Source organism: Sturnira hondurensis, unplaced genomic scaffold, assembly GCF_014824575.4.
Source record: "Sturnira hondurensis isolate 20B ecotype Veracruz unplaced genomic scaffold, ASM1482457v3 Scaffold0011940, whole genome shotgun sequence".
Lineage (NCBI taxonomy): Eukaryota > Metazoa > Chordata > Mammalia > Chiroptera > Phyllostomidae > Sturnira > Sturnira hondurensis.
In genome coordinates, this window is record NW_028084571.1 from 13,212 (window position 1) to 25,759 (window position 12,548).

The 12,548-nt window shown below is 49.7% G+C and overlaps 1 gene segment (V, D, J or C); it reads left to right on the plus strand.

Moving 5' to 3' along the window:
• Positions 1-5,335: 5,335 nt before the first annotated feature.
• On the plus strand, positions 5,336-12,329 carry LOC118996956 (immunoglobulin lambda variable 4-3-like; the record flags this gene model as incomplete). The annotated part of the segment is given in 3 exon segments: positions 5,336-5,441; positions 5,564-5,981; positions 12,175-12,329. Coding segments are annotated over 3 exon segments (619 nt in total), but the record flags the coding sequence as incomplete, so codon positions are not given.
• Positions 12,330-12,548: the final 219 nt, after the last annotated feature.

Here is a 12,548-nt window from a genome sequence, read left to right on the forward strand (position 1 = left end):
ACCATCTCTCACACCCGAGACCAGAGACCCAGGGGGTGTGTCACAGCTGGCAGATGTGCCTCCGTGACCTGTGGGAAGGGCAGGGCGTACGTGGGCCTGCACACCTCTGTGTGCACCGTGTGGGCACTTTGGTGCAGCCAAGAAGTGGCACGATGACAGATGTCCCAGACTCTCTGTTTCTGAAATTTCCTCTGTCCACCATTCTGTTGTCCTCGCTTCCCATTAAGGATAAGGATGAAGGACATTAAGAAGAACAGGAGGAATAGCATTCATCTGTGTGTAAACCACGTCAGCACATTCACAGCACTTTGAATTTACTAAATACTTTAGTCTCAAATACACGATGAAGAAGCCTCCTCGTTGTCTCCTCTCCTCACAGACGGGGAAGCTGAGGTAGGCAGGCAGCAGCCTTGTCTGAGGTTGGGACACAAAGGGGCGGGCCCGGTAGCAAACCAGGAGTACAGCCCCAGAGTCCCAGTCCTCGCCTCCATCCCGTGGCCTCTCACTGGCTCTAAATATAAGACTGGCTTGTCCTTCAAATGCCAGAGAGATTGTCTCCTTTCTGTAAAGCCACTGACTGGTATTGGGACTGCAAAGTGCAGCCCAATCCCATTGGAACCATGGGGATGGCTGCAAATTTCTCATCGCCCACATTTAAAAGATGACACCATGAAACCGTTTAAATTGGTTTTCATAATACATTTTGTTTAATTCAATTAGATGCTGGGGCGTGGACAGTGGTGGGGGGAAATGGAGGTAACTGCACTTGAACAACAATCAAAAAGAAAAAAAGATTTGATTGTGTTCTTGTGGGTCTATTCCTAAATTCTCCATTCTGTTCCATTGCTCAACATGTCTATTTGCTAACTCCACCCTATCTTGTTTACTCTTAAGACTGTAGAAAATAAATATGTTTACTTAAATTTCTTCTTTACTTTGGACAGTCTAGTTCCTCTATCTTTCCATGGGAGTTTTGAAATTCTTATGTTTATATCCACAGAGAATATGCAGGGATGTTCATTTGCATTTTGTTCAATCTTTATGCCAGTTCTGGAGAATTAACATTGTTTCCATAGTGAGTCTTCTAATCCATAAACACTGTGCTTTTCTATCCACTTAGACCTTTTATTAATTTCATGAACAGACTAGTTTTTAGCATAAAATTCTTGACCAGTTTATTGATTTATGCCTAATGATTTCATTTGTTTCAAACTACATTAAATTTAAAAGCTTCTGCATGCCTAAAAAGGCATCACCAAAATGAAAAGAGAAACGACCGTGTGAGAGAACATATTTGCCAATGACACATCGGACAAGGGTTTGATCTCCAAGATATATGAGTAACTCATACAACTCAACACCAGGCAGGAAAACAATCCAATTGAAAAGTGGACAAAAGGCCGGAATAGACACTTCTCCAAGGAGGACACAGATGGCCCAAGACACATGAAATGATGCTCAACATCACTAGCCACCAGAGAGATGCAAATTAAAACCATAATGAGATACCACCTCACACCTATCAGAATCACCATCATAAACAGACCAACAAACAAGTGCTTGTGGAGAGAAGGGAACCCTCGTGCACTGTTGGTGGGAATGCACACTGGTTCAGCCACTGTGAAAACGGGTGTGCAATTTCCTCAAAACACTGAAAATAGAACTGCCTTTTGACCCAGCAATTCACTGCTGGAACTACACCCTAATGAATCCTCACATACCAAGTTAAAAGAATTTATGGACCCCAATGTTCATAGCGGTGCTGTCTACAATACTCAAGTGGTGAAAACAGCCCAAGTGCCCATCAGTAAACAAGTAGATCAAAAAATTGTGGTTCTTTTACATAATGGAATACTGTGCAGCAGGAAAAGAGAAGGGACTCCTACCTTTTGAGACATCATGGATGGAACTGGAGAATATGATGCTAAGTGAAATAAGCCAGTCAGTGAAATAAAAATACCATGTGATCTCACCTATAAGAGGAGCCTAAGGAACAAAAATAACTAATGAGAAAGTAGAACCACAGGCACGGAAACGGGAACACACTGACAGGGACCAGAGGGAGGGGGAGGGGACAATGGTGGAAAGAAGGGGCAGGGACTAGTCAAAGGACAAGTATAAATGACCCACGGACATGGACAACACTGTGGGGACTGACTGTGGGATTGTGGGGTGAGCTGGGTGGAGGAGGGCAAAGGGGGGAAAACTGGGACAACTGTAATAGAATAACAATAAAAAATGTTAAATGAAGAAAAAAGAAAACATTTCAAAGTGAATTAAACATAAAACCATTGATATGTTTTACATTGTCTTGTAAATTGGCTTTAGTTGCTGTGTATTTCAGAACAACAGCACATCTCTCTGGGGACGACCCACATTGCATGCTCAACAGCTGTGATGACTGGTTCCCACCACATTGGACAGAGCAGGTTACAGGAATAAGGTGTCCTTGGGTAACTGTCCCTGCAGTACATGTGACAGACACCAGAGGGCGATGGAGGGCCTCATGCACAGAAGCCTCATCAGACAGAAAAAGCTGCTCCAATTTCCACCAGCCCAAGAAGGTTGTGAACAGGACATGGAGGGAATATTTACATGTGCGTCCACATTACTTCCATTCTCAAATACACAATATCAAATACAACTGCAGCTTTAAGACGAATCAGGTTTATTGGACACATTTATTATTAGTCAGTGTAAGGATGACAATGATCCTTTTGTATTTTTCAATAATCTCCCTCTCAGTGGGGAGATTATCTCCATGAACCTCATTCAAGTCATAACATTATACTTTGTGCACTGATCTAGAAGGAAGTCTAAGAAATATTTTCTTGAAGCAGGGTGACTTGCTATTTTTAAGAAAGGAATGTATTTCCATAACTCACAGCAAGAATCACACTTTAAAGGTGAAATCTCGGAGGATGGCACTCACAGGTGACCTCCCAGGTGGTCAGGAGACCACATCCAATGTGTGAGCCCACAGGTGTGAGCACTGGCGTGCAGGAAGGGCCAGTGGGGTCCATGGGACCCTGAGGTGTGAGTGTGAGGAGTGGAAGCCCCAGGGTGGGACGGGCAGAGAGGAGCTGCTGTGGTCCCCTCAGCTGGGGACAGCGGGGGGCGTGTCTCAGGCACCAGACCCTAGTACCCTCACCACTGTCTTTCACACCAAAGTCTGAGGAGTGAGTCAGGGGTCTGTCTGTCTGTGCACATGAGTCACGTCAGGGCTGCATCGTCACTTCCAAGAACAACACCCCCAACATTTTGTACATGAACTCACTTCGCTGCACCCCCAGACCCACCAGAGTGACAACCCATGTACTTGTTTGGGACATCAGGTAAAAACTGCTGTCTTGTCAACAATAAGATTTTACACTTTTATAAAATTAAAAGGCTTGTGTCCTGATACTGACACTGGTCGAAACCCAATGGCTTTGACCACATGAGAAAACAACCCTGACATAAACTGTTAGAAACCCATCCTGACGTGAACCTTGTCCAGTCACCTGATGCCAATGCCCATTGACATGGGACCCTGTGCCCTCTGCCGGGGAGGGAGCTGCGGGAGGGTCCCCAGTTTCCCGAAGACAGTCCCGTGTGTCACTGGGAAGTGCAGGTGCCCACACGTGAGGACCTGAGCACCCTTCACAGCAGACTCTGGGAGGATGGGGTCCCAGGAACAAAGAAGAGGGTGGTGACAGGGGTCCGGGGATGGGGGCATTGGGACACGGGGCCCAGAGAGGGGTGGGGCAAGAAGAGGACCCAACACTCTGGCTCTGGGTCAGCCTTCTGGATGGGGGTCTTTATTAGCCATCCTTGTCTGGGGGTCTCAGGGAAACCACAACCTCCAATGACAGCCCCCTGCCCATCAGACAGGAGGAGGGGCTGGGCCTTCAGCGCCAGGGATGATGTGGGGCTATTCTGATGTCGGGTTATTATGATATCAGGTGAGGGGTGCATATAAAATCCTCCCAGAAGTTCACCATCCTTTAAGTCAGAGGTGGCAAACATAAGGCCTGGGAGCCAAATCCAGGCCTCCACCTTGTTTCCACTTGGCCACAGCCCGAAGCTCCTTGCCCCTAGTTAAGTGTGGGGGCAACTTTGCCTGCAAGTCCCCTTGTCCACCACAGATGAAAGTAACACTACCAAGACATGATCTGCTTGGGGAGGAGAGGTGACCAATTTCTCAGAGGAAAAAGATCAGGAGTGTCTTCCTCAGTGGCCTTTATTGGTTTCTAATACCTAGGAATACAGGCAGCAAGGATCAAACAATAGATAATATTTCAAAGAAATCTGAGGGCTTAGTCTGAGTCAGAGTCTGTCAGGAAAGGGGGTTGCAGAAACTTTGGGAGATATACTCATTTCCTGCTCAGACCCTTAACATATGAATGAAAGCACTCTTAGCAAAGGAGGTTTCACAGGAGTTTTAGGAATTCTTTCTTATGCCCGATCACCTTGGATCTCAGTCTAGCCCGCAGAGGACTGCACCGCCTCCCCCATCATAAGTTTCCAGGCTTTAAGAAGATTAGAGCCAGGAAGCGCTTCTCCCAGAGGACATGGGGACTCGGGCTATGTCAGAATAGCCGGGGGTTGAGGGTCCATCACTCCCTCTTTGTTGCAGCCCCCCCGAGTCCTTCCATGATGGCCTCCCAAGTGATCCTGTCTGGTTTAGGTTGCCCCTCCTCTGAGGGGTCTTACCCATCATAAACTAACCGACCATGCTTTGGGGGCTGGGGAGGAAGTAGAGGCAGGATGTGCTACCAGAGAGGAGCTTTGTCTCCTAGTGGCTCTCATTCCTGAGGTCGCTCACTCATCCTTAGTCATGAGGGGTAGTTACACTTCCTGAATCCACGCAGAGTGGTTCCCAACAGTTAAGAAGTAGTTACATGTATACACTCCTACAATTATATTCGGCCCTTCAAAGGCAACTTCGAGGTTGATGTGGCCCCCTGTGAAAATGAGTTCGACACCCTTGCCATAAGTTCTTAGAAGTAGCTACCTGATGCACTAGCTACACATTTAGGATGATATTCCTCGTGTGGACACCAGGGGGCACTGTGGGTCCTGGTTTGGGCAACTTGGTAGGTTAAGTGCTCTTGGCTGTGTTTAAGTGCAAAGGGCATGATTGAGTCTCCTTTGAAGACACTTGTATTGGGTAAAATCAACTCTTAACAATGAAACCAACACCTGAACCTTCTTCTGACCTCAGGAAATTACAAACAGGATGCTGTTAGGCTCAAGACTCAGACCAGACCTGAGAGAGTTGAGGAACAGAGAACAGATTTGCATTCATGCTCCTCCCTCTTGAGAAGCAAGGACAGAGGATAAGACAGGAGCTTGGACAGGCCAGTGCCAGCTGGGTGGCCTCAGGGCAGAGCTCCTGGAAGCACCTCCCACCATGGACTGGGCTCCCTTCTACCTCCTACCCCTGGTTTTCTCTACAGGTCAGTGCATCCCTGGGCACTTGGAGGCCCTGAAGCCCTAAGCTCCCCTCCAAGCGCAGTTTTCAGGGGCATCTGACCAGTCTGGATACATTGGGCATGATCCCTGTGTTTTGTGTATGCAGGTCTGTGTGCTGATCCTGTGCTGACCCAGCCCCCGTCTGCTTCTGCCTCCCTGGGAGCCTCGGCCAAGCTCACCTGCACCCTCAGCAGTGAGCACAGTGGCTACAGCATTGCATGGTACCAGCAGCAGGCAGGGAAGGCCCCTAGGTTTTTGATGTATGTTTATAGTGACGGAAGCCACAGCAAGGGGGACGGGATCCCGGACCGCTTCTCAGGCTCCAGCTCTGGGGCCGACCGCTACCTGACCATCTCGAACCTCCAGTCTGAGGACGAGGCTGACTATTACTGTACAACAGGGGACAGCAGTGGTAATGCCACAGTGACACAGGCCAACGGGGAAGTGAGACAAAAACTCCCAACCCCATCTGTGTCACATTCTCCTCCAGCCCAAATTATGACGAGAGACAATGCAATAATCAGGTGTGGCCCCAGGCTCCCAGATCTCAGATACTCAGTTGGTGTCTTCTCCATCTTCAGACAGCTGTGCAGAGGGTGGGACAGCAGTGGATTCAGTCTCACAGGACGGGGCTGACCTGGTGTTTCCAGGGCCTGAGTGTGAGTTACAGACAAGGGCATGAGTGGAAGGACGACTGCCCATGACACAAAATCACAAAAGTGTCACACACATGAGGCCCATCCATGGAAAGGACACAGCCGAGGGATCAGGGCAGACTTTTTCTCCCTGAAAAAAACATATATCGGGTGGGGGGTGGGTGGGTAGCAGAGTGTCTAGAAAACTAAAAGCAACAACAAAACTAAAACAAAATCCTCTCCACTTTCAAGTCTACCCAGTGAAAGTATCATTCAAAAAAGGAAACAGAGTAAAATGTTGTCCAGAAACTAGAGAACTGACACCCGCAGACGCTCTGAACCAGAAAATCCAGAGGACACGCCCGAGACACAGAGAAATGGGAATCTGCACAGAGAAATTCATGCCATCAGGTATAGTTACCATGTGAATAAATATGAAACATTTTCTCATATTAAATTCCATAAAAGATATTAATGCAAAAGCTCTATAGAATGAATATTGTGGTTTATAATACATGATAAAGTAGAGTTATGACAAAGTTAGTTCTAAGGCTTGAGAGGAAGAAGAACTTGTTATGACAAACTCAGGTGTCTCACTCACACCTTCTTCAGGTCCAATGTGACATTTTCTCATAAGGTCATAACTTTGGCAGCAGGATTGATGTGTTGTCAGAATTCTCTGAATTGACAGAGAACATCCCATGTGACGTCCTGTGCAAACCAGCGGGGAAGCATCAGCACCTGTGTAGTGACAGTCCTTGTGGGTCACCTGTTCACCCACCTCACTCACACAGGGCAGGGGTCACGATGCAGTGGCTCCCGCCTCCCCCGGGTTCCCTTTCAGCTGCTCTGACTTCTGGGCCAGGTGTGTGTGCTCAGTGTGACGTCAGTCCTGTCCCTCATACCTTAATATTGCAGATTCATGTCACTTGGGCCGACCTGGTTTCGAACATAACCACCTTAGTTTCTCACTGTCCTTCCTCCTCAGATAGACCACACCCTCCCCCCAGGGCACTGACCCTGCTGTCCCCACACTCACTTCCTCCTACTGCTCCCTCTTCCCACCCTGATGGCAGCTCCAGGGTCCCCTCCAGAGAGACCCCTCTAGCCTCTCCCCACACAGGGCCTGCCTGTCCATTCTTGTCTGATCTCAACTAATTAACTGAATAGTACAACAGCTGCACAGTTATTACCCTGTAATTATTTTATTAAATGCTCAATTGATTCATTTATGCTAATTACTTCTCTCATTACTCAGGACATTTTTTAATGCAAACACAGATGGGACAGTAAGAGACGTGGGCAGACAGAAGCCTCTTCTCCTCCTGCAGCAACACATCTGGGGCCCGACAGGTGTCTGCAGACACTCACCACCCTGTGAGGTCCTGCCTTCTCTCACTTTCTGCTCCGCCAGCCCCGCTGTGCAGGCTCTGCTCTCACCCTCGTTGCAGACGGACCTCAGCGTGGCCGCTGAAGCTCAGCTGTCACACCCAGGGCCAAGGGGACAGGGGCTGCTCAAACATAGTCTGTTTCTTTCCTGTACAAAGTTAAACTTTTTAGAAAATAAACCACCTGAGTGACACACCTATGGGTCAATACTGAGCTACAAGGTCAATAACAGCCAGGAGGCGTCTGGGAAGAGCAATTGTGGCTGTTAACTGCAGATGGAAGACAGCATACACGTAGAAGGTGGCGGTGACTGTGCAGTGTCACCCACACCAGCGTGTCCCCTGTGTGCTCCCATGTGCATACTGGCATCTGTGAGGCAAAAGTCGTCTCGTTCACACCTCTCACCCAGGACGCAGTGTCTGGCATACACAGTGGGGCTGAATCACTGTTTGCTGGGTTAGTACAGTTGCCACAGGGCCCTATTTGACCCTGCAGTGGTGGTGGGCATCAGTAAGACGCAGTCCCTGAGTCCTGTGTTCCCCATGTAAGCCCAACAACTACACAGCCACCCAGGGCATATGTGGGAGATGATTCTGGTGGACCCGCCCCTTCATCCTCCCAATGAGCTAGTTCATACTTTTATGGGTCATCTGAGCCACTTGTGCCTGGTCTTGAGGTGGAGGTGGTTATGGAGAGAACAACATCTCCTCCCCCGGAACCAGCAGTCCTGGATCAGGGAGTCACCACCTGAGCAGTGGGTTCAGACTCTGCACTTGGACAGAGCACACACCTGCTCCCCCTGCAGTCAGTGGGGGGAGGCCACCAGGGGGCAGCAGAGATCACCTGGCAGAGCCTCCTGGGGACTGGGAGGGCCTGGGCATGAGGAATTCTACCATGCAGGGGGATTATTATAATGTTTGTTTTGGAACTATCTGTCCACCTATTAACAATTAACTGTGGTAAAACAAGGGAAATATTAAGCACCACGTCCCATCTTTACAAAGAGTAGTATGTTTTCTACAGTACTATCTTTGACACGGCTGACATAACATTCTGACTCTGAGTCTCTCACTTTGGTTCTTCTAGAATTGACTTGTTTATCTGTCACAGGTCCAGATAATTGATTCCTGTCCAGCCCACCCCAGTCATGCTCACACTCTGTAACTGTCACACCTTTTCAAACACTGGGGCTGACCCTGGCACTATCACACAGTGGGGACGATGGGACACAGCATCCAGGACCTGTCCCAGGAGATGGAACTGAGTTAGAAACTTCCAGCATCTCAGAGGCTCCAAGTGCTGCATGTGCCCTGAGCAAGGTGGGAATGTCATTCAGGCACCGATGCTCACACACTGTCACTGGGGTGGGACCCTGCTGGGACCTCAGGCTTATATAGTCAACACTACAGTTAATGCTCTATACTGGGTTCAGAACATGCAGACAGACGTCACCTCTGAGCTTAGCTGTGGCCAGGCCTGCACAGGAGTGACGCCATGAGACAGTCTTGGTGGAGATTTCAGCCCTACACTATGGTACCATGGATAAACCTGAAGCTCCTTGGAATGAGTGTGGAACTCTATGGCCCACCCTCCCTTCTCAGTGTTTCTCAGGCTGAGCCCCATCAGGAACCTCCCAGCTCCTCAGGCAGCACCCCTGAGCCCTGGCTGATTTGCATACCCAGCAGGGCTCCCTCCAGCAAGGGGACAAGAGAGGCCTGGAAGGAAAGCTGCCCAGCCTGGGGACTCAGGGAGCAGAAGCTGGCCCCTCCACCATGGCCTCGACCCCTCTCCTCCTGGGCCTCCTTGCTCACTGCACAGGTGCTGCTCCCAGGCTCCCACTCAACACCAACCCCAGGAATCTGGACAAACCTGACCCTGACTCTGAGCTCAGCAGGGCACTGCCCTTGGGCTCTAGATGCGCCTGGCCCTCCACTGCAGGAGGAGGGGATTGAGTTTGGTACCCTCCACTGTGCTCACTGGCTCTGAGGGAGCCTCAGAGGGTTTACCTGCCAGGAGAAAGGGACAGGAGGGTCCTCGTTTCCTCACAGGCTTCATGGGTCAGCTGGATCCCTGGGCTAGTAGGGCTGAGACTGATAACCCAGGGAATCCCTGTAGATGTCTCCAAGAAGGGCAGAGTCTACTGGGAAGGGGTCCCTCATCCTTAAACCTACCTGTCCTTTCATCTCCTACAGGCTCTGTGTCCTCCCATGAGCTCAAGCAGCCATCCTCTGTGTCAGTGGAGCTGGGACAGACGGCCACGGTCACATGGGAGAGAAACAGCATGGGAAGTACATATGCTCACTGGTACTGTCACCAAACAAGGGGGTCCGAGGAGGGGAGAACAATACTTGACCCACCCAGGGACGTATAATAATATCTATTGGGCTCTTCTGTCTGCCGCCAATTGGAAAGACATCAATGCCAGAGATTTGTGAAAAGGAAACAAAATGTTTATTTAGTGCTATTCAGGCCTAATGCCTTCATTAAAATATTAAAATCTTTAAGGGTATGCACCTACACACACACACACACACACACACACACACACACACACACACACAGCGCGACCTTCTCCCACTGTCCCAATTCCAGGTACCTTCAATCAGAAAAAGAGCACACATCCGTTTTTCAGGTCGCTGGCACTGTGAGCTGTGTCGCCTTTCCAGGCAGGATCTCCAATTAATCCAAAGTCATGCGGTACCTTCCGCTGGCAAGAATTCTTTCTACCAAGTTCCAGTCAAAGTCTCTCCTGCTTTCCAGGCCACTAGGCCAAAGGGAGCACCCCGAAGCCACACTCCACCGAAAGCGCGCGTCTTTCTTCTTCACCTGGCCGCAGGGATCTCCATTCTGGCAAAGCTGCGTGCTTTTCCCTTTCACCTGGCCAACAGGAGGTCTTAACTCTATTGAAACTGCTTGGCTCTCTCTCCTAATGGCTACAGGGGTCTACATCTTTCCAAAACAGCATGGCTCTCCCCATCACCTGGCCAACAGGGAGGTCCTCACTCAGCTAAAGCCACAGGGCTCCCAAGCAGGCCCTGTCTCAGAGAAGCAGCCCTGACTCAGACAAGCAGCCCCCAATTCCATCCTGGGTACCAAGCCACTCACTTCTTCCTGGCCCAAAACTTGGCCACAGCTATTTAACATATCTATGAAACCAGTTAAAGGTTATAGATATGTTAAATGACCATTCCAGAGGTTAGCTGCCAAACTGTTGCTATGCACTGGCTGGTGTAGCTCAGTGGATTGAGCCCGGGCCTGCGAATCAGAGGATCGCAGGTTCGATTCCCAGTCAGGGCACATGCCTGGGTTGCAGGCTAGTTCCCTGCAGGCCAACTGCCAGCAGGGGACGCACTAAATGCAACCATACATTGATGTTTCTCTCCCTCTCTCCTTCCCTTCCCCTCTAAAGATAAATAAATAAAATCTTTAAAAAAAAAACTGTTGCTATGCAAAACAACTCTCAATGGCCCTGCTCCATTTGTCTCTTCCCCCAACTGACACCTGGGTGGTGGGGACGTTGAGGACATCTTAATAATATTTCCTCCAATAGTCCTATACGATGAGTTCTGGACACCATTCCAAATCTTTTGGGGCCCCCCCTCCTTGGCTGCACCCTGTATCACAGCCAAGGGAGGGGACCAAAAAAGATTTGGAATGGTGTCCAGAACTCAAAGTGTACAGGAATATTGGAGGAAATACTAAGATGTCCTCAACCCCCTCCCCCAGGTGTCAGTTGGGGGAAGGGATGAATGGAGCAGGGCCATTGAGAACTGTTTTGCATAGCAACAGTTTTGCAGCTAACCTCTGGAATGGTCATTTAACATATCTATAACCTTTAACTGGTTTCATAGATATGTTAAATAACAGTGGCCATTTTGGGGCCAGGGAAAAGTGAGTGGTTGTGACTCAGGGTGGAATTGGGGGCTGCTTCTGTGGGATCCTGCCTGCAGGGGAGGCTTGTGACTTTAGCAGAGTGAGGACCCCCTCTTGGCCAGGTGAGGGGGAGAGCCCCGCTGTTTTGGAAAGATGTAGACCCCTGTAGCCATTAGGAGGGAGAGCTGAGGGGTTTCAGCAGAGTGCATACCTCCTGTTGGCCAGGTGAAAGGGAAGACCACGCAGCTTTGCCAGAATGGAGAACCCTGCGGCCAGGTGAAGAAGAAAGACGCACGCTTTTGGTGGAGTGCGGCTTTGCTTTGGGGTGCTCCCTTTGGCCGAGTGGCCTGGAAAGCAGGAGAGACTTTGACTGGAACTTGGTACAAAGAACTCTTGCCAGTGAAAGGTGCCGCATGACTTCGCATTAGTTGGAGATCCTGCCTGGACAGGCAGGCGACACAGCCCACAGTGCCAGCGACCTGAAAAACGGACGTGCGCTCTTTTCCTGATTTACAGTACCCGGAGTTGGGACAGTGGGAGAAGGGAGCGCTGTGTGTGTGTGTGTGTGTGTACATGTATACCCTTAAAGACTTTAATATTTTAAGGAAGGCATTAGGCCTGAATAGCATTAAATAAACATTTTGTTTCTTTTTCACAAATCCCTGGCATGGAGAGATGTCTTTCCAATTGGCGGCGGACAGAAGAGCCTAATAGATATTAGTATACTGTCCTTGGGAGGGGTTTCTGTTTTCTGAAGCAGTTTTTGCCATCCCTCAGTGGGCCAAGTATTGCCCCCCCTCGGACCCTTGTTTGGTAACAGCTGCACCCTGTATCAGTACCAGGAGAAGCCCGGCCAGGCCTCTGTGCTGGTCATTTATGGGGATAGCAACCGGCCCTCAGGGATCCCTGAACAATTGTCAGGCTCCAACTCAGGGGACACCACCACCCTGACCATCAGTGGGGCCCACGACCAGGGTGAGGCTCACTATTATTGTCAGGCGTGGGACAGTAATGATGCTCATAGTGACACAAGCAAATGGGAAAGTGGACAAAAACCTCAGTCTGAGTCACGCTCCCCTCAAGTCCAACTAGAGCTGCAGACAAGGCCACGAGCAGCTTTGGCCCATTTCTCAGATGACCAAGTGGCCCTCCTCCCAGCCTCAGGCAGCTGTGCAGAGGGTGGGTAAGGAGTGG